General features: G+C 51.3%; 1 protein-coding gene across 1 annotated transcript in view; it reads left to right on the top strand.

The window, feature by feature from the left end:
• Positions 1-3253: 3253 nt before the first annotated feature.
• Positions 3254-24745, top strand: part of gpc5a (glypican 5a) — a gene marked incomplete at its 3' end in the record, with an annotated part of 77216 nt that continues 55724 nt past the window's right edge. Inside the window, exon 1 of the mRNA XM_055913316.1 lies at positions 3254-3862. Coding sequence (XP_055769291.1) covers positions 3589-3862 — 274 coding nt within the window. The remainder of the gene's footprint in view (positions 3863-24745) is intronic.

Here is a 24745-nt window from a genome sequence, read left to right as displayed (position 1 = left end):
CAACACGTAGACAGTCTGTGTTCCAACACGTAGACAGTCTGTGTTCCAACAGTCTGTGTTCCAACACGTAGACAGTCTGTGTTCCAACACGTAGACAGTCTGTGTTCCAACACGTAGACAGTCTGTGTTCCAACAGTCTGTGTTCCAACACGTAGACAGTCTGTGTTCCAACACGTAGACAGTCTGTGTTCCAACAGTCTGTGTTCCAACACGTAGACAGTCTGTGTTCCAACACGTAGACAGTCTGTGTTCCAATAGTCTGTGTTCCAACACGTAGACAGTCTGTGTTCCAACACGTCGACAGTCTGTGTTCCAACACGTAGACAGTCTGTGTTCCAACACGTGGACAGTCTGTGTTCCAACACGTAGACAGTCTGTGTTCCAACACGTAGACAGTCTGTGTTCCAACAGTCTGTGTTCCAACACGTAGACAGTCTGTGTTCCAACACGTAGACAGTCTGTGTTCCAACACGTGAACAGTCTGTGTTCCAACACTTAGACAGTTTGTGTTCCAACAGTCTCTGTTCCAACACGTAGACAGTCTGTGTTCCAACACGTGGACAGTCTGTGTTCCAACACGTAGACAGTCTGTGTTCCAACAGTCTGTGTTCCAACACGTGGACAGTCTGTGTTCCAACAGTCTGTGTTCCAACACGTAGACAGTCTGTGTTCCAACACGTAGACAGTCTGTGTTCCAACACGTAGACAGTCTGTGTTCCAACACGTAGACAGTCTGTGTTCCAACACGTAGACAGTCTGTGTTCCAACACGTAGACAGTCTGTGTTTCAACACGTAGACAGTCTGTGTTCCAACAGTCTGTGTTTCAACACGTAGACAGTCTGTGTTCCTACACGTGGACAGTCTGTGTTCCAACACGTAGACAGTCTGTGTTCCAACACGTAGACAGTCTGTGTTCCAACAGTCTGTGTTCCAACACGTAGACAGTCTGTGTTCCAACAGTCTGTGTTCCAACACGTAGACAGTCTGTGTTCCAACACGTAGACAGTCTGTGTTCCAACACGTAGACAGTCTGTGTTCCAACACGTAGACAGTCTGTGTTCCAACAGTCTGTGTTCCAACACGTAGACAGTCTGTGTTCCAACAGTCTGTGTTCCAACACGTAGACAGTCTGTTCCAACACGTAGACAGTCTGTGGTCCAACACGTAGACAGTCTGTGTTCCAACACGTAAACAGTCTGTGTTTCAACACGTAGACAGTCTGTGTTTCAACACGTAGACAGTCTGTGTTCCAACACGTAGACAGTCTGTGTTCCAACACGTAAACAGTCTGTGTTTCAACACGTAGACAGTCTGTGTTCCAACACGTAGACAGTCTGTGGTCCAGTCTGTGTTCCAACACGTAGACAGTCTGTGTTCCAACACGTAGACAGTCTGCGTTCCAACAGTCTGTGTTCCAACACGTAGACAGTCTGTGTTCCAACACGTAGACAGTCTGTGTTCCAACACGTAGACAGTCTGTGTTCCAACACGTAGACAGTCTGTGTTCCAACAGTCTGTGTTCCAACACGTAGACAGTCTGTGTTCCAACACGTAGACAGTCTGTGTTTCAACACGTAGACAGTCTGTTCCAACAAGTAGACAGTCTGCGTTCCAACACGTAGACAGTCTGTGTTGACGTGGTGAGGATGTCGTCCAGTATCGTGCAGGTGGCTCGATAGAAGAGGCGACTATGAGCCTCAGACAGTGATGCTACTGACCGCTAAGTGATGCTACTGACCGCTAAGTGATGCTACTGACCGCTAAGTGATGCTACTGACCGCTAAGTGATGCTACTGACCGCTAAGTGATGCTACTGACCGCTAAGTGATGCTACTGACCGCTAAGTGATGCTACTGACCGCTAAGTGATGCTACTGACCGCTAAGTGATGCTACTGACCGCTAAGTGATGCTACTGACCGCTAAGTGATGCTACTGACCGCTAAGTGATGTTATTGACCGCTAAGTGATGCTATTGACCGCTAAGTGATGCTGTCTGTCTTGACTGAGATCAATGATTCATGTGATTAATCTCTTATGTGACGTCTGTAGGGCTCTGTGTCTTGACTGAGATCAATGATTCATGTGATTAATCTCTTATGTGACGTCTGTAGGGCTCTGTGTCTTGACTGAGATCAATGATTCATGTGATTTATCTCTTATGTGACGTCTGTAGGGCTCTACTGTAGTTTTTTTTTACTGCCACGTGGCAGCTACCTGGCAGGTTTTACTGCCACGTGGCAGCTATCTGGCAGGTTTTACTGCCACGTAGCAGCTATCTGGCAGGTTTTACTGCCACGTGGCAGCTATCTGGCAGGTTTTACTGCCACGCGGCAGCTATCTGGCAGGTTTTACTGCCACGCGGCAGCTATCTGGCAGGTTTTACTGCAACGCGGCAGCTATCTGGCAGGTTTTACTGCCACGCGGCAGCTATCTGGCAGGTTTTACTGCCACGCGGCAGCTATCTGGCAGGTTTTACTGCAACGCGGCAGCTATCTGGCAGGTTTTACTGCCACGCAGCAGCTATCTGGCAGGTTTTACTGCCACGCGGCAGCTATCTGGCAGGTTTTACTGCCACGCGGCAGCTATCTGGCAGGTTTTACTGCAACGCGGCAGCTATCTGGCAGGTTTTACTGCCACGCAGCAGCTATCTGGCAGGTTTTACTGCCACGCGGCAGCCACCTGATGACCTGATGATGAAACAGCATCTCTCATTAAAGTACTGTCTGGCTCCTCTCCTACGTATGTAGTAGGAAGACCTGATGATGAAACAGCATCTCTCATTAAAGTACTGTCTGGCTGAGCAACGGCACTTTGTTTACATCCATTCTGAATGGAGGAGTATGGATAATGTTCCAGAACTCTCCCTCTCTGTGATCACAATGGAAGACCTAATGTTCCAGAACCCTCTCTCTCTCTATGAACACAATGGAAGACCTAATGTTCCAGAACCCTCTCTCTCTATGAACACAATGGAAGACATAATGTTCCAGAACCATCTCTCTCTATGAACACAATGGAAGACATAATGTTCCAGAACCCTCTCTCTATATGATCACAATGGAAGACATAATGTTCCAGAACCCTCTCTCTCTATGAACACAATGGAAGACATAATGTTCCAGAACCCTCTCTCTCTCTATGATCACAATGGAAGACATAATGTTCCAGAACCCTCTCTCTCTATGATCACAATGGAAGACCTGATGTTCCAGAACCCTCTCTCTCTCTATGAACACAATGGAAGACATAATGTTCCAGAACCCTCTCTCTCTGTGATCACAATGGAAGACATAATGTTCCAGAACCCTCTCTCTCTATGATCACAATGGAAGACCTAATGTTCCAGAACCCTCTCTCTCTATGATCACAATGGAAGACCTGATGTTCCAGAACCCTCTCTCTCTCTATGATCACAATGGAAGACCTAATGTTCCAGAACCCTCTCTCTCTATGAACACAATGGAAGACCTAATGTTCCAGAACCCTCCCTCTCTATGATCACAATGGAAGACATAATGTTCCAGAACCCTCTCTCTCTCTATGAACACAATGGAAGACATAATGTTCCAGAACCCTCTCTCTCTCTATGAACACAATGGAAGACATAATGTTCCAGAACCCTCTCTCTCTCTACAATGGAAGACCTGTTGATGTAATGTGGCATGACAACGGAGTAACAGTCATTTATTCCCCTCCAGGTTCGGACCTCCAGGTGTGCCAGTCCAGGAACTTGACATGCTGTACTAAGAAGATGGAGGAGAGGTACCAGGTGGCGGCCCGGCGGGATGTTCAGAACCTCCTCCAGACCTCCTCCGCCAGCCTCAAGTTCCTCATCTCTAGGAACATAGCAGCCTTCCAAGGTGAGTGGAGGGAGGGATGGGAGGGAGACGGGGGTGGGAGGGGTGCAGCAAAGCATGCGGGCCATGTGTGGAGTGAGGGACTTTGTCTGCCGGGGCCCACAGCAAACAGAGCCTGGTCTGTCCTCCCCCTCTCACTCTGATCTGGAGATTAGGCCCAGTGGTTCAGTGACTAGTCTGGTTCAGTGACTCAGTGGTTCAGTGACTCTGTGGTTCAGTGACTCTGGTTCAGTGACTCTGTGGTTGTTACTGTGTGACTCAGTGGTTCGGTGACTCTGTGACTCAGTGACTGTGGTTCAGTGACTCTGTAACTCTGTGGTTCAGTGACTCAGTGACTCTGTGGTTCAGTGACTCTGTGGTTCAGTGACTCTGTGGTTCAGTGACTCTGTAACTCTGTGGTTCAGTGACTCTGTGACTCTGTGGTTGAGTGACTAGTCTGGCTCAGTGACTCAGTGACTCTGTGGTTCAGTGACTCTGTGGTTCAGTGACTCTGTGACTCTGTGGTTCAGTGACTCTGTGACTCTGTGGTTCAGTGACTCTGTGACTCTGTGGTTCAGTGACTCTGTGGTTCAGTGGTTCAGTGACTGTGGTTCAGTGACTCTGTGGTTCAGTGACTCTGTGGTTCAGTGACTCTGTGACTCTGTGGTTCAGTGACTCTGTGGTTCAGTGACTCTGTGGTTCAGTGACTGTGGTTCAGTGACTCTGTGGTTCAGTGACTCTGTGGTTCAGTGACTCTGTGGTTCAGTGACTCTGTGGTTCAGTGGTTCAGTGACTCTGGGGTTCAGGGGTTCAGTGACTCTGTGGTTCAGTGACTCTGTGGTTCAGTGACTCTGTGACTCTGTGGTTCAGTGACTCTGTGACTCTGTGGTTCAGTGACTCTGTGGTTCAGTGACTCTGTGGTTCAGTGGTTCAGTGACTGTGGTTCAGTGACTGTGGTTCAGTGACTCTGTGGTTCAGTGACTCTGTGGTTCAGTGACTCTGTGGTTCAGTGACTCTGTGGTTCAGTGACTCTGTGGTTCAGTGACTCTGTGGTTCTGTGACTCTGTGACTCTGTGGTTGAGTGACTCTGTGACTCTGTGGTTGAGTGACTAGTCTGGCTCAGTGACTCAGTGGTTCAGTGACTCTGTGGTTCAGTGACTCTGTGGTTCAGTGACTCTGACTCTGTGGTTCAGTGACTCTGTGGTTCAGTGACTCTGTGGTTCAGTGAATCTGTGACTCTGTGGTTCAGTGACTCTGTGGTTCAGTGACTCTGTGGTTCAGTGGTTCAGTGACTCTGGGGTTCAGGGGTTCAGTGACTCTGGGGTTCAGGGGTTCAGTGACTCTGTGGTTCAGTGACTCTGTAACTCTGTAACTAGGGATGTATATACAGTACCAGTCAGACCTTCTCATTCAAGGGTTTTTCTTCATTTATTATGCCCAGAGTGTGCAGAGCTGTCAAGGCAAAGGGTGGCTACTTTGAAGAATATAAAATATGGTTTGATTTGTTTAACACTTTTTTGGTTACTACATGATTCCATATGTGTAGTTTCATAGTTCTGATGTCTTCACTATTATTCTACAAAATCAAGAAAAACCCTTGAATGAGTAGGTGTCCACATTTTTGCCTGGGGCGGTCTCTAGGCCCTGGGGCGGGCACTGGGGCGGGCACTGGGGCGTTCTCTAGGCCCTGGGGCGGCCTCTAGGCCCTGGGGCTGGCACTGGGGCGGGCTCTAGGCCCTGGGGCGGGCCCTGGGGCGGCCTCTAGGCCCTGGGGCGGGCACTTGGCCCTGGGGCGGCCTCTAGGCCCTGGGGCGGGCACTGGGGCGGACTCTAGGCCCTGGGGCGGACTCTAGGCCCTGGGGCGGGCACCGGGGCGGACTCTAGGCCCTGGGGCGGGCACTGGTGCGGCCTCTAGGCCCTGGGGCGGGCACTTTGTTCTACCAAAGAAATGGTGGGCAGGGAGACAGACAGTCACCTCTTTAAGGTAATTGGTCCAGTCTGTTCTCCTGTCTCTGTTCCCGGGATACCTCATGTCTCATCGTCCCCCCCACCTCTACCCACTGATTTAATAGCAGCTCCTTGTCAGTGTTCAGTCGCCAGCCCAGCGGGACCCTGGGAAAGCACCTGTTAGTTGCCATGGACCCAGGACAAACCTGGGAGAGAAGAATAGAGCTCCTCAGCACCGGCCTGGGCATTGTCCCGGGGCAGCCTGGGTATTGTCCTGGAGACGTGGAGGGACTTTATGACCTGGAGATGAAACACAACTTGTCTCTCAGGGGAGACTGATTCCGTAGTAGGAGAGAATGGTTCATAAAGACCAGCTGTCTCTCAGGGGAGACTGATTCTGTAGTAGGAGAGAACGGTTCATAAAGACCAGCTGTCTCTCAGGGGAGACTGATTCTATAGTAGGAGAGAACGGTTCATAAAGACCAGCTGTCTCTCAGGGGAGACTGATTCTGTAATAGGAGAGAACGGTTCATAAAGACCAGCTGTCTCTCAGGGGAGACTGATTCTGTAGTAGGAGAGAACGGTTCATAAAGACCAGCTGTCTCTCAGGGGAGACTGATTCTGTAGTAGGAGAGAACGGTTCATAAAGACCAGCTGTCTCTCAGGGGAGACTGATTCTGTAGTAGAAGAGAACGGTTCATAAAGACCAGCTGTCTCTCAGGGGAGACTGATTCTGTAGTAGGAGAGAACGGGTCATAAAGACCAGCTGTCTCTCAGGGGAGACTGATTCTGTAGTAGGAGAGAACGGTTCATAAAGACCAGCTGTCTCTCAGGGGAGACTGATTCTGTAGTAGAAGAGAACGGTTCATAAAGACCAGCTGTCTCTCAGGGGAGACTGATTCTGTAGTAGGAGAGAACGGTTCATAAAGACCAGCTGTCTCTCAGGGGAGACTGATTCCGTAGTAGGAGAGAACGGTTCATAAAGACCAGCTGTCTCTCAGGGGAGACTGATTCCGTAGTAGGAGAGAACGGTTCATAAAGACCAGCTGTCTCTCAGGGGAGACTGATTCCGTAGTAGGAGAGAACGGTTCATGAAGACCAGCTGTCTCTCAGGGGAGACTGATTCCGTAGTAGGAGAGAACGGTTCATAAAGACCAGCTGTCTCTCAGGGGAGACTGATTCCGTAGTAGGAGAGAACGGTTCATAAAGACCAGCTGTCTCTCAGGGGAGACTGATTCCGTAGTAGGAGAGAACGGTTCATAAAGACCAGCTGTCTCTCAGGGGAGACTGATTCCGTAGTAGGAGAGAACGGTTCATAAAGACCAGCTGTCTCTCAGGGTAGACTGATTCCGTAGTAGGAGAGAACGGTTCATAAAGACCAGCTGTCTCTCAGGGGAGACTGATTCCGTAGTAGGAGAGAACGGTTCATAAAGACCAGCTGTCTCTCAGGGGAGACTGATTCCGTAGTAGGAGAGAACGGTTCATAAAGACCAGCTGTCTCTCAGGGGAGACTGATTCCGTAGTAGGAGAGAACGGTTCATAAAGACCAGCTGTCTCTCAGGGGAGACTGATTCCGTAGTAGGAGAGAGCGGTTCATAAAGACCAGCTGTCTCTCAGGGGAGACTGATTCCGTAGTAGGAGAGAACGGTTCATAAAGACCAGCTGTCTCTCAGGGGAGACTGATTCCGTAGTAGGAGAGAATGGTTCATAAAGACCAGCTGTCTCTCAGGGGAGACTGATTCCGTAGTAGGAGAGAACGGTTCATAAAGACCAGCTGTCTCTCAGGGGAGACTGATTCCGTAGTAGGAGAGAACGGTTCATAAAGACCAGCTGTCTCTCAGGGGAGACTGATTCCGTAGTAGGATAGAACGGTTCATAAAGACCAGCTGTCTCTCAGGGGAGACTGATTCCGTAGTAGGAGAGAACGGTTCATAAAGACCAGCTGTCTCTCAGGGGAGACTGATTCTGTAGTAGGAGAGAACGGTTCATAAAGACCAGCTGTCTCTCAGGGGAGACTGATTCTGTAATAGGAGAGAACGGTTCATAAAGACCAGCTGTCTCTCAGGGGAGACTGATTCTGTAGTAGGAGAGAACGGTTCATAAAGACCAGCTGTCTCTCAGGGGAGACTGATTCTGTAGTAGGAGAGAACGGTTCATAAAGACCAGCTGTCTCTCAGGGGAGACTGATTCTGTAGTAGGAGAGAACGGTTCATAAAGACCAGCTGTCTCTCAGGGGAGACTGATTCTGTAGTAGGAGAGAACGGTTCATAAAGACCAGCTGTCTCTCAGGGGAGACTGATTCTGTAGTAGGAGAGAACGGTTCATAAAGACCAGCTGTCTCTCAGGGGAGACTGATTCTGTAGTAGGAGAGAACGGTTCATAAAGACCAGCTGTCTCTCAGGGGAGACTGATTCTGTAGTAGGAGAGAACGGTTCATAAAGACCAGCTGTCTCTCAGGGGAGACTGATTCTGTAGTAGAAGAGAACGGTTCATAAAGACCGGCTGTCTCTCAGGGGAGACTGATTCTGTAGTAGGAGAGAACGGTTCATGAAGACCAGCTGTCTCTCAGGGCAGACTGATTCTGTAGTAGGAGAGAACGGTTCATAAAGACCGGCTGTCTCTCAGGGGAGACTGATTCTGTAGTAGGAGAGAACGGGTCATAAAGACCAGCTGTCTCTCAGGGCAGACTGATTCTGTAGTAGGAGAGAACGGGTCATAAAGACCAGCTGTCTCAACAAAAGATATGGTGGAATTTTGTCATTTCTTTCAAATGGTTTCCTGCTTCCTGATGTTTGCTGACTGGGAAATGACATCAAAGTGAATGTCGGGTTCAGGCTCAGTCGAGTATGGAAATGATCTGGGGCCAAGGAGACGGAGGGAGACGGAGGGAGACGGGGGGAGACGGAGGGAGACGGAGGGAGACTGAGGGAGACTGAGGGAGACTGAGGGAGACTGAGGGAGACGGGGGGAGACGGGGGGAGACGGGGGGAGACGGGGGGAGACGGGGGGAGACGGAGGGAGACGGGGGGAGACGGGGGGAGACTGAGGGAGACTGAGGGAGACTGAGGGAGACTGAGGGAGACTGAGGGAGACTGAGGGAGACTGAGGGAGACTGAGGGAGACTGAGGGAGACTGAGGGAGACGGAGGGGAGACGGAGGGAGACGGGGGGAGACGGGGGGAGACGGGGGGAGACGGGGGGAGACGGGGGGAGACGGAGGGAGACGGGGGGAGACGGGGGGAGACGGGGGGAGACGGGGGGAGACGGGGGGAGACTGGGGGGAGACGGGGGGAGACGGGGGGAGACTGGGGGAGACGGAGGGAGACGGAGGGAGACGGGGGGAGACGGGGGGAGACGGGGGGAGACGGAGGGAGACGGAGGGAGACGGAGGGAGACTGGGGGAGACGGAGGGGGAGACGGAGGGGGAGACGGGGTGGGAGACAGAGACAGGGGGAGAGATTGGTGGTGAGCCAGGCTAGAGGATGTAACAGGTTTTGAAACACCAGTGAACTACACAAGAGGTTGAAAAGGATTGGTCCGTTCAACTTTAGTCCACCAATAGAAAGACAAGGGCCTTTCTAAATCAGTTGTTATTTATCCATAAAGACGACAGTTACATTGACAATCAAGTCCTTTTGATATTTAGTGTTTTGTAAAAGCCTTTATATGTAAAGAAAGCTCTGAGTAACGTTTTCTCGTCAGTTTTATTTGTTGATGTCTCGCCGACAGAATTGCGGATGTGGGAGTCTCAATTTCTTTCTCCCCTCTGGCTCTCTCACACTCTGTCTGTCTCTCTCTCTCTCTCTCTGTCTGTCTCTCTCTCTCGCACTCTGTCTTTCTCTCGTACATAACAAATGGGACCATTAGTTTCCTCCTCTGCCCTTTTAACTTGACTGTTTTTCCTGTGACTGTCTGTCTGTGGTTGTAATGAATGGCGTTAAATTAGAGTGCAGGGCGGTGATGGTTACCATGGTAGCAGGAGTAACAATATATCTCCTCTTCCTCAGGCCTGTCACTGCGTCTGTGTTGAGAGGTGACTTGTATCCTCCTCTTCCTCAGGCCTGTCACTGCGACTGTGTTGAGAGGTGACTTGTATTCTCCTCTTCCTCAGGCCTGTGACTGCGTCTGTGTTGAGAGTTGACTTGTATTCTCCTCTTCCTCAGGCCTGTCACTGCGTCTGTGTTGAGAGGTGACTTGTATCCTCCTCTTCCTCAGGCCTGTCACTGCGTCTGTGTTGAGAGGTGACTTGTATCCTCCTCTTCCTCAGGCCTGTCTCTGCGTCTGTGTTGAGGTGACTTGTGATGGTACGGCCTCTTCCCTGAGTCCCACCTCATGGGGATTAGAATGAGAAACTCCTGAAGGACCGTAGCTCAGGAGGGATAAAGGATCGATCAACTGTCATTAATTCACCATCCCTGACCCTCTCCTCATGAGTTGTCTGTCCCTGCAGAATGCTGGGGACTGCTGAGTCCAGTACTGTTACCTCAGTCTCTCTCTGTCTCTCTCTGTCTCTCTCTGTCTCTCTCTGTCTCTCTCTGTCTCTCTCTGTCTCCCTCTGTCTCTACCTTCTGCTGAGTCCAGTACTGTTACCTCTGTCTCTCTCTGTCTCTCTCTGTCTCTCTCTGTCTCCCTGTTTCCCTCTGTTTCCCTCTGTCTCCCTCTGTCTCCCTCTCTCTCTCTGTCTCTGTCTCTCTCTGTCTCTGTCTCTCTCTGTCTCTCTCTGTCTCTCTCTGTCTCTCTCTGTCTCTCTCTGTCTCTCTCTGTCTCTCTCTGTTTCCCTCTGTCTCCCTCCTCTCTCTCTCTCTCTCTCTGTCTCTCTCTGTCTCTCTCTGTCTCCCTCTGTCTCTACCTTCTGCTGAGTCCAGTACTGTTACCTCTGTCTCTCTCTGTCTCTCTCTGTCTCTCTCTCTGTCTCTCTCTGTCTCTCTCTGTCTCTCTCTGTCTCTCTCTGTCTCCCTCTGTCTCCCTCTGTCTCTCTGTCTCTCTGTCTCTCTCTCTCTCTCTCTCTCTCTCTCTCTCTCTCTCTCTCTCTGTCTCTGTCTCTGTCTCTGTCTCTGTCTCTGTCTCTGTCTCTCTCTGTCTCTCTCTGTCTCTCTCTGTCTCCCTCTGTCTCCCTCTGTCTCCCTCTGTCTCCCTCTGTCTCTCCCTCTGTCTCCCTCTGTCTCTCCCTCTGTCTCTCTCTCTGTCTCTCTCTCTGTCTCTCTCTCTGTCTCTCTCTGTCTCCCTCTGTCTCTACCTTCTGCTGAGTCCAGTACTGTTACCTCTGTCTCTCTCTGTCTCTCTCTCTGTCTCTCTCTCTGTCTCTCTCTCTCTCTCTCTCTCTCTCTCTCTCTCTCTCTCTCTCTCTCTCTCTCTCTCTCTCTCTCTCTCTCTCTCTCTCTCTCTCTCTGTCTCTCTCTCTGTCTCCATCTGTCTCCCTCTCTCTCTCTCTCTCTCTCTCTCTCTCTCTCTCTCTCTCTCTCTCTCTCTGTCTCTGTCTCTCTGTCTCTCTCTGTCTCTCTCTGTCTCTCTCCGTCTCTCTCTCTCTCTGTCTCTCTCTTTCCATCTGTCTCCTTCTGTCTCTCTCTCTCTCCCTCTCTCTCTCTCTCTCTCTCTCTCTCTCTCTCTCTCTGTCTCTGTCTCTGTCTCTGTCTCTCTCTCTGTCTCTCTCTCTGTCTCTCTCTGTCTCTCTCTGTCTCCCTCTGTCTCTCTCTGTCTCCCTCTGTCTCTACCTTCTGCTGAGTCCAGTACTGTTACCTCTGTCTCTCTCTGTCTCTCTCTGTCTCTCTCTGTCTCTACCTTCTGCTGAGTCCAGTACTGTTACCTCTGTCTCTCTCTGTCTCTCTCTGTCTCTCTCTCTCTCTCTCCCTCTGTCTCCCTCTGTCTCCCTCTGTCTCCCTCTGTCTCTCTCTCTCTCTCTCTCTCTCTCTCTCTCTCTCTGTCTCTCTCTGTCTCTCTCTGTCTCTCTCTGTCTCTCTCTGTCTCTCTCTGTCTCTCTCTGTCTCTCTCTCTCTGTCTCTCTCTGTCTCTCTCTGTCTCTCTCTGTCTCTCTCTGTCTCTCTCTGTCTCTCTCTGTCTCTCTCTGTCTCTCTCTGTCTCTCTCTGTCTCTCTCTGTCTCTCTCTGTCTCTCTCTGTCTCTCTCTGTCTCTCTCTGTCTCTCTCTGTCTCTCTCTGTCTCCCTCTGTCTCCCTCTGTCTCTACCTTCTGCTGAGTCCAGTACTGTTACTGTGTCTGTCTTGCAGTACCAGAAACCATTTTATATTTGTTACAGTTTGTCTTTCATATAGACTAAACCAGGCTACATATAGACTACTCCTTTAACATAGTCTACATTTTCTCCCCCACTTACTATTTCCATAAAATAGGTCTCTACATCCGGATGGTATACACCCGAAATGAGGTCTGAGACAGTCAGAGTTGAATGTAGAAACCATGTCTCCCTGAATAAAGCTCTGAGACAGTGTTGAATGTAGAAACCATGTCTCCCTGAATAAAGCTCTGAGACAGTGTTGAATGTAGAAACCATGTCTCCCTGAATAAAGCTCTGAGACAGTGTTGAATGTAGAAACCATGTCTCCTGGCTGTCTAAGATCATCCTGCTTCCTGGTTGTACAGACTTGGAATGACCCAATGATATGATAGGCTGTTAGAGCATCCTGCTTCCTGGTTGTACAGGCCTGGAATGACCCAATGATATGATAGGCTGTTAGAGCATCCTGCTTCCTGGTTGTACAGACCTGGAATGACCCAATGATATGATAGGCTGTTAGAGCATCCTGCTTCCTGGTTGTACAGGCCTGGAATGACCCAGTGATATGATAGGCTGTCTGGTGTTGATGTTATAGAATTGTTTTAATCAGAAGGTCATACCAATAATCAGTTAGGTGTTTGATTTTAAAGACCCTTTTAAAATATTAACAAAAATGTACTGTTATTAGCCCATACAAACACATTGATTAACTGAGAACATTCCATCCTCCAACAAGTCTAAAGGAAATTTGTTCAGAATTCTTTTTACATGTTTTTAACCCCTTATTTTTGGCACTAAACAGTCTCCATATATACTTCTATTAATGTTATCAACTGGTACCGGTGGACCTTCAGACCAGTCTGGTGAGGCCTGTAGGCATCCTGTACCGGTGGACCCTCAGACCAGCCTCTCTGGCTTCCCAGCTCCTCCCTCACACAGCCACTCTAGCCTCCCAGCTCCTCCCTCACACAGCCTCTCTGGCTTCCCAGCTCCTCCCTCACACAGCCACTCTAGCCTCCCAGCTCCTCCCTCACACAGCCTCTCTAGCTTCCCAGCTCCTCCCTCACACAGCCTCTCTGGCTTCCCAGCTCCTCCCTCACAAAGCTTCTCTAGCCTCCCAGCTCCTCCCTCACACAGCCTCTCTAGCCTCCCAGCTCCTCCCTCACACAGCCTTTTCTGGCCTCCCAGCTCCTCCCTCACACAGCCTCTCTAGCCTCACACAGCCTCTGGCCTCCCAGCTCCTCCCTCACACAGACTCTAGCCTCACAGCTCCTCCCTCACACAGCCTCTCTAGCCTCACACAGCCTCTCTAGCCTCACACAGCCTCTCTGGCCTCCCAGCTCCTCACTCACACAGCCTCTCTGGCCTCCCACGTCCTCCCTCACAGCCTCTCCTCCCTCACACAGCCTCTCCTCCCTCACAGCCTCTCCTCCCTCACACAGCCTCTCTGGCCTCCCAGGTCCTCCCTCACAGCCTCTCCTCCCTCACACAGCCTCTCTCGCCTCCCAGCCCCTCCCTCACATAGAGCTGCTTTCAGATGTCATGAAAGGGTCATTATGGTCTGTTTTTATTTGACTCTGGCTCTTAAACTGAGGAGGCTTGTTGAGTTGTTGTTGCTGCTTCTGAACGTTCCTACCAGTCGGCAGTGGAGTTGGGCAATCACACTTACCGTATGTGTGTGTGTGTGTGTGTGTGTGTGTGTGTGTGAGAGACCAGATCAGGGGTGTGTGTGTGTGTGAGAGAGAGACCAGATCAGGGGGGGGGGGGGGGGGGGGTGTGTGTGTGTGTGTGTGTGTGTGTGTGTGTGTGTGTGTGTGTGTGTGTGTGTGTGAGACCAGATCAGGGGTGTGTGTGTGTGTATGTGTGTGTGTGTGTATGTGTGTGTGTATGTGTGTGTGTGTGTGTGTGTGTGTGTGTGAGACCAGATCAGGGGTGTGTGTGTGTGTGTGTGTGTGTGTGTGTGTGTGTGTGTGTGTGTGTGTGTGTGTGTGTGTGTGTGTGTGTGTGTGTGTGTGTGTGTGTGTGTGTGTGTGTGTGTGTGTGTGTGTGTGTGTGTGTGTGTGTGTGTGTGTGTGTGTGTGTGAGACCAGATCAGGGGTGTGTGTATACCTACTAACTTCCTGAGAGTACCTGGGCTTGTGTAGGACCACTTTGTTTCTCCTCTCTCTGCACATGTTTTCCTGACCAGAGTAGTACAGTGTTCTCCCCTGCTCTCCTCTCCTCTCCCCCTCTCTCCTCTCCTCTCCCCTGCTCTCCTCTCCTCTCCTCTCCTCTCCTCTCCCCCTCTCTCCTCTCCTCTCCCCTGCTCTCCTCTCCTCTCCCCTCCTCTCCTCTCCTCTCCTCTCCCCTGCTCTCCTCTCCTCTCCTCTCCTCTCCCCTGCTCTCCTCTCCTCTCCCCTCCTCTCCTCTCCTCTCCTCTCCCCTGCTCTCCTCTCTCATCCTCTCTCATCCTCTCCTCTGCTCTCCTGTCCTCTCCTCTCCTCTCCTCTCTCATCCTCTCCTCTCCTCTCCTGTCCTCTCCTCTCCTCTCCTCTCTCATCCTCTCCTCTCCTCTCCTCTCCTGTCCTCGCCTGTCCTCTCCTCTGCTCTCCTGTCCTCTCCTCTGCTCTCCTCTCTCATCCTCTCTCATCCTCTCCTCTGCTCTCCTGTCCTCTCCTCTCCTCTCCTCTCTCATCCTCTCCTCTCCTCTCCTGTCCTCTCCTCTCCTGTCCTCTCCTCCCCTGCTCTCCTCTCTACTCTCTCCTGCTCTCCTCTCTTATCCTCCTCTCCTCTCCTCTCCTCTCCTCTCCTCTCCCCTGCCAAATACATTTAAACTCAGTTTTCCACAATTCCTGACATTTAATCCTAGTAAAAATTCCCTGTTTTAGGTCAGTTAGCATCACCACTTTATTTTAAGAATGTGAAATGTCAGAATAATAGTAGAGAGAATGATTTATTTCAGCTTTTATTTCTTTCATCACATTCCCAGTGGGTCAGAAGTTTACATACACTCAATTAGTATTTGGTAGCATTGCCTTTAAATTGTTTAACTTGGTTCAAACGTTTCGGTTAGCCTTCCACAAGCTTCCCACAATAAGTTGGGTGAATTTTGGCCCATTCCTCCTGACAGAGCTGGTGTAACTGAGTCAGGTTTGTAGACCTCCTTGTTCACACACACTTTATCAGTTCTGCCCACACATTTTCTATACGATTGAGGTCAGGGCTTTGTGATGGCCACTCCAATACCATGACTTTGTTGTCCTTAAGCCATTTAGTCACAACTTTGGAAGTATGCTTAGGGTCACTGTCCATTTGGAAGACCCATTTGTGACCAAGCTTTAACTTCCTGACTGATGTCTTGAGATGTTGCTTCAATATATCCACATAGTTTTCCTGCCTCATGATTCCATCTATTTTGTGAAGTGCACCAGTCCCTCCTGCAGCAAAGCACCCCCACAACATGATGCTGCCACCCCCGTGCTTCACAGTTGGGTTGGTGTTCTTCGGCTTGCAAGCGTCCCCCTTTTTGCTCCAAACATAACGATGGTCATTATGGCAAAACAGTTCTATTTTTGTTTCATCAGACCAGAGGACATTTCTCCAAAAAGTACGATCTTTGTCCCCATGTGCAGTTGCAAACCGTAGTCTGGCTTTTTTATAGGTGGTTTCCTTGCTGAGCGGCCTTTCAGGTTATGTCGATATAGGACTCGTTTTACTGTGGATATAGATACTTTTGTACCTGTTTCCTCCAGCATCTTCACAAGGTCCTTTGCTGTTGTGGCTGTCTCATATTATACCCTATCAGAGAGGATGGCTGTCTCATATTATACCCTATTAGAGAGGATGGCTGTGTCTCATATTATACCCTATCAGAGAGGATGGCTGTCTCATATTATACCATATTAGAGAGGATGGCTGTGTGTCATATTATACCGTATCAGAGAGGATGGCTGTCTCATATTATACCCTATCAGAGAGGATGGCTGTGTCTCATATTATACCCTATTAGAGAGGATGGCTGTGTCTCATATTATACCCTATCAGAGAGGATGGCTGTCTCGTATTATACCCTATCAGAGAGGATGGCTGTCTCATATTATACCCTATTAGAGAGGATGGCTGTGTGTCATATTATACCCTATCAGAGAGGATGGCTATGTCTCATATTATACCCTATCAGAGAGGATGGCTGTCTCATATTATACCCTATCAGAGAGGATGGCTGTGTCATATTATACCCTATTAGAGAGGATGGCTGTCTCATATTATACCCTATCAGAGAGGATGGCTGTCTCATATTATACCCTATTAGAGAGGATGGCTGTGTGTCATATTATACCCTATCAGAGAGGATGGCTATGTCTCATATTATACCCTATCAGAGAGGATGGCTGTCTCATATTATACCCTATCAGAGAGGATGGCTGTGTCATATTATACCCTATTAGAGAGGATGGCTGTCTCATATTATACCCTATCAGAGAGGATGGCTGGCTCATATTATACCCTATCAGAGAGGATGGCTGTCTCATATTATACCCTATTAGAGAAGATGGCTGTCTCATATTATACCCTATCAGAGAGGATGGCTGTGTCTCATATTATACCCTATCAGAGAGGATGGCTGTTTCATATTATACCCTATTAGAGAAGATGGCTGTCTCATATTATACCCTATCAGAGAGGATGGCTGTGTCTCATATTATACCCTATCAGAGAGGATGGCTGGCTCATATTATACCCTATCAGAGAGGATGGCTGTCTCATATTATACCCTATCAGAGAGGATGGCTGTCTCATATTATACCCTATTAGAGAAGATGGCTGTCTCATATTATACCCTATTAGAGAAGATGGCTGTCTCATATTATACCCTATCAGAGAGGATGGCTGTGTCTCATATTATACCCTATCAGAGAGGATGGCTGTGTCTCATATTATACCCTATCAGAGAGGATGGCTGTTTCATATTATACCCTATCAGAGAGGATGGCTGTCTCATAGTATACCCTATCAGAGAGGATGGCTGTCTCATAGTATACCCTATTAGAGAGGATGGCTGTCTCAAGGTATACCCTACATCAACCCTAACCTCTCCTCTCCCCAGTCACCAGACTCCTACATCAACCCTCACCTCACCTCTCCCCAGTCACCAGACTCCTACATCAACCCTAACCTCTCCTCTCCTCTCCCCAGTCACCAGACTCCTACATCAATCCTAACCTCCCCTCTCCCCTCCCCAGTCACCAGACTCCTACATCAACCCTTACCTCTCCTCTCCTCTCCCCAGTCACCAGACTCCTACATCAACCCTTACCTCTCCTCTCCTCTCCCCAGTCACCAGACTCCTACATCAACCCTAACCTCTCCTCTCCCCAGTCACCAGACTCCTACATCAACCCTAACCTCTCCTCTCCCCAGTCACCAGACTCCTACATCAACCCTAACCTCTCCTCTCCTCTCCCCAGTCACTAGACTCCTACATCAACCCTAACCTCTCCTCTCCCCAGTCACCAGACTCCTACATCAACCCTAACCTCTCCTCTCCCCAGTCACCAGACTCCTACATCAACCCTAACCTCACCTCTCCTCTCCCCAGTCACCAGACTCCTACATCAACCCTCACCTCACCTCTCCCCTCCCCAGTCACCAGACTCCTACATCAACCCTAACATCTCCTCTCCCCAGTCACCAGACTCCTACATCAACCCTAATCTCACCTCTCCTCTCCCCAGTCACCAGACTCCTACATCAACCCTCACCTCTCCCCTCCCCAGTCACCAGACTCCTACATCAACCCTAACCTCACCTCTCCCCTCCCCAGTCACCAGACTCCTACATCAACCCTAACCTCACCTCTCCCCAGTCACCAGACTCCTACATCAACCCTCTCCTCTCCTCTCCTCTCCCCAGTCACCAGACTCCTACATCAACCCTAATCTCACCTCTCCTCTCCCCAGTCACCAGACTCCTACATCAACCCTCACCTCACCTCTCCCCTCCCCAGTCACCAGACTCCTACATCAATCCTAACCTCACCTCTCCTCTCCTCTCCCCAGTCACCAGACTCCTACATCAACCCTAACCTCCCCTCTCCTCTCTCCAGTCACCAGACTCCTACATCAACCCTAACCTCACCTCACCTCTCCTCTCCCCAGTCACCAGACTCCTACATCAACCCTAACCTCACCTCTCCCCAGTCACCAGACTCCTACATCAACCCTAACCTCACCTCACCTCTCCCCAGTCACCAGACTCCTACATCAACCCTCCCCTCTCCTCTCCCCAGTCACCAGACTCCTACATCAACCCTAACCTCACCTCTCCCCAGTCACCAGACTCCTACATCAACCCTAACCTCACCTCACCTCTCCCCAGTCACCAGACTCCTACATCAATCCTAACCTCCCCTCTCCTCTCCCCAGTCACCAGACTCCTACATCAACCCTAACCTCTCCTCTCCTCTCCCCAGTCACCAGACTCCTACATCAACCCTAACCTCACCTCTCCCCTCCCCAGTCACCAGACTCCTACATCAACCCTAACCTCACCTCTCCCCAGTCACCAGACTCCTACATCAACCCTAACCTCACCTCACCTCTCCCCAGTCACCAGACTCCTACATCAACCCTAACCTCACCTCTCCTCTCCCCAGTCACCAGACTCCTACATCAACCCTCACCTCACCTCACCTCTCCCCAGTCACCAGACTCCTACATCAACCCTAACCTCTCCTCTCCTCTCCCCAGTCACCAGACTCCTACATCAACCCTAACCTCACCTCTCCCCAGTCACCAGACTCCTACATCAACCCTAACCTCACCTCTCCTCTCCCCAGTCACCAGACTCCTACATCAACCCTAACCTCATCTCTCCCCTCCCTAGTCACCAGACTCCTACATCAACCCTAACCTCCCCTCTCCTCTCTCCAGTCACCAGACTCCTACATCAACCCTAACCTCACCTCTCCCCAGTCACCAGACTCCTACATCAACCCTAACCTCACCTCTCCCCAGTCACCAGACTCCTACATCAACCCTAACCTCACCTCTCCTCTCCCCAGTCACCAGACTCCTACATCAACCCTAACCTCTCCTCTCCTCTCTCCAGTCATCAGACTCCTACATCAACCCTAACCTCACCTCACCTCTCCCCAGTCACCAGACTCCTACATCAACCCTAACCTCTCCTCTCCTCTCCCCAGTCACCAGACTCCTACATCAACCCTAACCTCACCTCACCTCTCCCCAGTCACCAGACTCCTACATCAACCCTAACCTCCCCTCTCCCCTCCCCAGTCACCAGACTCCTACATCAACCCTAACCTCACCTCACCTCTCCCCAGTCACCAGACTACTACATCAACCCTAACCTCACCTCACCTCTCCCCAGTCACCAGACTCCTACATCAACCCTAACCTCACCTCTCCTCTCCTCTCCCCAGTCACCAGACTCCTACATCAACCCTAACCTCACCTCTCCCCAGTCACCAGACTCCTACATCAACCCTAACCTCCCCTCTCCTCTCTCCAGTCACCAGACTCCTACATCAACCCTAACCTCCCCTCTCCCCTCCCCAGTCACCAGACTCCTACATCAACCCTAACCTCACCTCACCTCTCCCCAGTCACCAGACTACTACATCAACCCTAACCTCACCTCACCTCTCCCCAGTCACCAGACTCCTACATCAACCCTAACCTCACCTCTCCTCTCCTCTCCCCAGTCACCAGACTCCTACATCAACCCTAACCTCCCCTCTCCCCTCCCCAGTCACCAGACTCCTACATCAACCCTAACCTCACCTCACCTCTCCCCAGTCACCAGACTCCTACATCAACCCTAACCTCACCTCTCCTCTCCCCAGTCACCAGACTCCTACATCAACCCTAACCTCACCTCTCCTCTCCCCAGTCACCAGACTCCTACATCAACCCTAACCTCACCTCACCTCTCCCCAGTCACCAGACTCCTACATCAACCCTAACCTCACCTCTCCTCTCCCCAGTCACCAGACTCCTACATCAACCCTAACCTCACCTCTCCTCTCCCCAGTCACCAGACTCCTACATCAACCCTAACCTCACCTCTCCCCAGTCACCAGACTCCTACATCAACCCTCACCTCACCTCTCCCCTCCCCAGTCACCAGACTCCTACATCAACCCTAACCTCTTCTCTCCCCAGTCACCAGACTCCTACATCAACCCTAACCTCACCTCTCCCCAGTCACCAGACTCCTACATCAACCCTAACCTCACCTCACCTCTCCCCAGTCACCAGACTCCTACATCAACCCTAACCTCACCTCTCTTCTCCCCAGTCAACAGACTCCTACATCAACCCTAACCTCTCCTCTCCTCCTCCCAGTCACCAGACTCCTACATCAACCCTAACCTCACCTCACCTCTCCCCAGTCACCAGACTCCTACATCAACCCTAACCTCTCCTCTCCCCAGTCACCAGACTCCTACATCAACCCTAACCTCACCTCTCCTCTCCCCAGTCACCAGACTCCTACATCAACCCTAACCTCTCCTCTCCTCTCCCCAGTCACCAGACTCCTACATCAACCCTCTCCTCTCCTCTCCTCTCCCCAGTCACCAGACTCCTACATCAACCCTAACCTCACCTCACCTCTCCCCAGTCACCAGACTACTACATCAACCCTAACCTCACCTCTCCTCTCCCCAGTCACCAGACTCCTACATCAATCCTAACCTCTCCTCTCCTCTCCACAGTCACCAGACTCCCACATCAACCCTCACCTCTCCTCTCCACAGTCACCAGACTCCTACATCAACCCTAACCTCACCGCTCCCCAGTCACCAGACTCCTACATCAACCCTAATCTCACCTCTCCCCAGTCACCAGACTCCTACATCAACCCTAACCTCTCCTCTCCCCTCCCCAGTCACCAGACTCCTACATCAACCCTAATCTCACCTCTCCCCAGTCACTAGACTCCTACATCAACCCTAACCTCACCTCTCCTCTCCCCAGTCACCAGACTCCTACATCAACCCTAACCTCTCCTCTCCCCTTCACAGTCACCAGACTCCTACATCAACCCTAACCTCACCTCTCCCCAGTCACCAGACTCCTACATCAACCCTAACCTCACCTCACCTCTACCCAGTCACCAGACTCCTACATCAACCCTAACCTCACCTCTCCCCAGTCACCAGACTCCTACATCAATCCTAACCTCACCTCTCCCCAGTCACCAGACTCCCACATCAACCCTCACCTCTCCTCTCCACAGTCACCAGACTCCTACATCAACCCTAACCTAACCTCACCTCTCCCCAGTCACCAGACTCCTACATCAACCCTAACCTCTCCTCTCCCCTCCCCAGTCACCAGACTCCTACATCAACCCTAACCTCACCTCTCCCCAGTCACCAGACTCCTACATCAACCCTAACCTCACCTCTCCTCTCCCCAGTCACCAGACTCCTACATCAACCCTAACCTCACCTCTCCTCTCCTCTCCCCAGTCACCAGACTCCTACATCAACCCTAACCTCACCTCTCCTCTCCTCTCCCCAGTCACCAGACTCCTACATCAACCCTAACCTCACCTCTCTCCAGTCACCAGACTCCTACATCAACCCTAACCTCAACTCTCCCCAGTCACCAGACTCCTACATCAACCCTAACCTCCCCTCTCCTCTCTCCAGTCACCAGACTCCTACATCAACCCTAACCTCACCTCTCCCCAGTCACCAGACTCCTACATCAACCCTAACCTCACCTCTCCTCTCCCCAGTCACCAGACTCCCACATCAACCCTAACCTAACCTCACCTCTCTCCAGTCACCAGACTCCTACATCAACCCTAACCTCACCTCACCTCTCCCCAGTCACCAGACTCCTACATCAACCCTAACCTCACCTCTCCTCTCCCCAGTCACCAGACTCCTACATCAACCCTAACCTCACCTCTCCTCTCCCCAGTCACCAGACTCCTACATCAACCCCAACCTCTCCTCTCCCCAGTCACCAGACTCCTACATCAACCCTAACCTCACCTCTCCCCAGTCACCAGACTCCTACATCAACCCTCACCTCACCTCTCCCCTCCCCAGTCACCAGACTCCTACATCAACCCTAACCTCTCCTCTCCCCAGTCACCAGACTCCTACATCAACCCTAACCTCACCTCTCCCCAGTCACCAGACTCCTACATCAACCCTAACCTCACCTCACCTCTCCCCAGTCACCAGACTCCTACATCAACCCTAACCTCACCTCTCTTCTCCCCAGTCACCAGACTCCTACATCAACCCTAACCTCTCCTCTCCTCTCCCCAGTCACCAGACTCCTACATCAACCCTAACCTCACCTCACCTCTCCCCAGTCACCAGACTCCTACATCAACCCTAACCTCTCCTCTCCCCAGTCACCAGACTCCTACATCAACCCTAACCTCACCTCTCCTCTCCCCAGTCACCAGACTCCTACATCAACCCTAACCTCTCCTCTCCTCTCCCCAGTCACCAGACTCCTACATCAACCCTAACCTCACCTCTCTCCAGTCACCAGACTCCTACATCAACCCTAACCTCTCCTCTCCTCTCCCCAGTCACCAGACTCCTACATCAACCCTAACCTCACCTCTCCCCAGTCACCAGACTCCTACATCAACCCTAACCTCCCCTCTCCTCTCTCCAGTCACCAGACTCCTACATCAACCCTAACCTCCCCTCTCCCCTCCCCAGTCACCAGACTCCTACATCAACCCTAACCTCACCTCACCTCTCCCCAGTCACCAGACTACTACATCAACCCTAACCTCACCTCACCTCTCCCCAGTCACCAGACTCCTACATCAACCCTAACCTCACCTCTCCTCTCCTCTCCCCAGTCACCAGACTCCTACATCAACCCTAACCTCACCTCTCCTCTCCTCTCCCCAGTCACCAGACTCCTACATCAACCCTAACCTCACCTCTCTCCAGTCACCAGACTCCTACATCAACCCTAACCTCACCTCTCCCCAGTCACCAGACTCCTACATCAACCCTAACCTCCCCTCTCCTCTCTCCAGTCACCAGACTCCTACATCAACCCTAACCTCACCTCTCCCCAGTCACCAGACTCCTACATCAACCCTAACCTCACCTCTCCTCTCCCCAGTCACCAGACTCCCACATCAACCCTAACCTAACCTCACCTCTCTCCAGTCACCAGACTCCTACATCAACCCTAACCTCACCTCACCTCTCCCCAGTCACCAGACTCCTACATCAACCCTAACCTCACCTCTCCTCTCCCCAGTCACCAGACTCCTACATCAACCCTAACCTCACCTCTCCTCTCCCCAGTCACCAGACTCCTACATCAACCCTAACCTCACCTCTCCCCAGTCACCAGACTCCTACATCAACCCTAACCTCTCCTCTCCCCAGTCACCAGACTCCTACATCAACCCTAACCTCACCTCTCCCCAGTCACCAGACTCCTACATCAACCCTCACCTCACCTCTCCCCTCCCCAGTCACCAGACTCCTACATCAACCCTAACCTCTCCTCTCCCCAGTCACCAGACTCCTACATCAACCCTAACCTCACCTCTCCCCAGTCACCAGACTCCTACATCAACCCTAACCTCACCTCACCTCTCCCCAGTCACCAGACTCCTACATCAACCCTAACCTCACCTCTCTTCTCCCCAGTCACCAGACTCCTACATCAACCCTAACCTCTCCTCTCCTCTCCCCAGTCACCAGACTCCTACATCAACCCTAACCTCACCTCACCTCTCCCCAGTCACCAGACTCCTACATCAACCCTAACCTCTCCTCTCCCCAGTCACCAGACTCCTACATCAACCCTAACCTCACCTCTCCTCTCCCCAGTCACCAGACTCCTACATCAACCCTAACCTCTCCTCTCCTCTCCCCAGTCACCAGACTCCTACATCAACCCTAACCTCACCTCTCTCCAGTCACCAGACTCCTACATCAACCCTAACCTCTCCTCTCCTCTCCCCAGTCACCAGACTCCTACATCAACCCTCTCCTCTCCTCTCCTCTCCCCAGTCACCAGACTCCTACATCAACCCTAACCTCACCTCACCTCTCCCCAGTCACCAGACTACTACATCAACCCTAACCTCACCTCTCCTCTCCCCAGTCACCAGACTCCTACATCAATCCTAACCTCTCCTCTCCTCTCCACAGTCACCAGACTCCTACATCAACCCTCACCTCTCCTCTCCCCAGTCACCAGACTCCCACATCAACTCTCACCTCTCCTCTCCACAGTCACCAGACTCCTACATCAACCCTAACCTCACCTCTCCCCAGTCACCAGACTCCTACATCAACCCTAATCTCACCTCTCCCCAGTCACCAGACTCCTACATCAACCCTAACCTCTCCTCTCCCCTCCCCAGTCACCAGACTCCTACATCAACCCTAATCTCACCTCTCCCCAGTCACTAGACTCCTACATCAACCCTAACCTCACCTCTCCTCTCCCCAGTCACCAGACTCCTACATCAACCCTAACCTCTCCTCTCCCCTTCACAGTCACCAGACTCCTACATCAACCCTAACCTCACCTCTACCCAGTCACCAGACTCCTACATCAACCCTAACCTCACCTCTCCCCAGTCACCAGACTCCTACATCAATCCTAACCTCACCTCTCCCCAGTCACCAGACTCCTACATCAACCCTCACCTCACCTCTCCCCAGTCACCAGACTCCTACATCAACCCTAACCTCACCTCACCTCTCCCCA

The sequence above is a fragment of the Salvelinus fontinalis genome, unplaced genomic scaffold (assembly GCF_029448725.1).
Source record: "Salvelinus fontinalis isolate EN_2023a unplaced genomic scaffold, ASM2944872v1 scaffold_0297, whole genome shotgun sequence".
Taxonomy (NCBI): Eukaryota; Metazoa; Chordata; class Actinopteri; order Salmoniformes; family Salmonidae; genus Salvelinus; species Salvelinus fontinalis.
The sequence above is the reverse complement of the archived record's forward strand: the minus strand, read 5'-3'. Positions and strand labels throughout refer to the sequence as shown.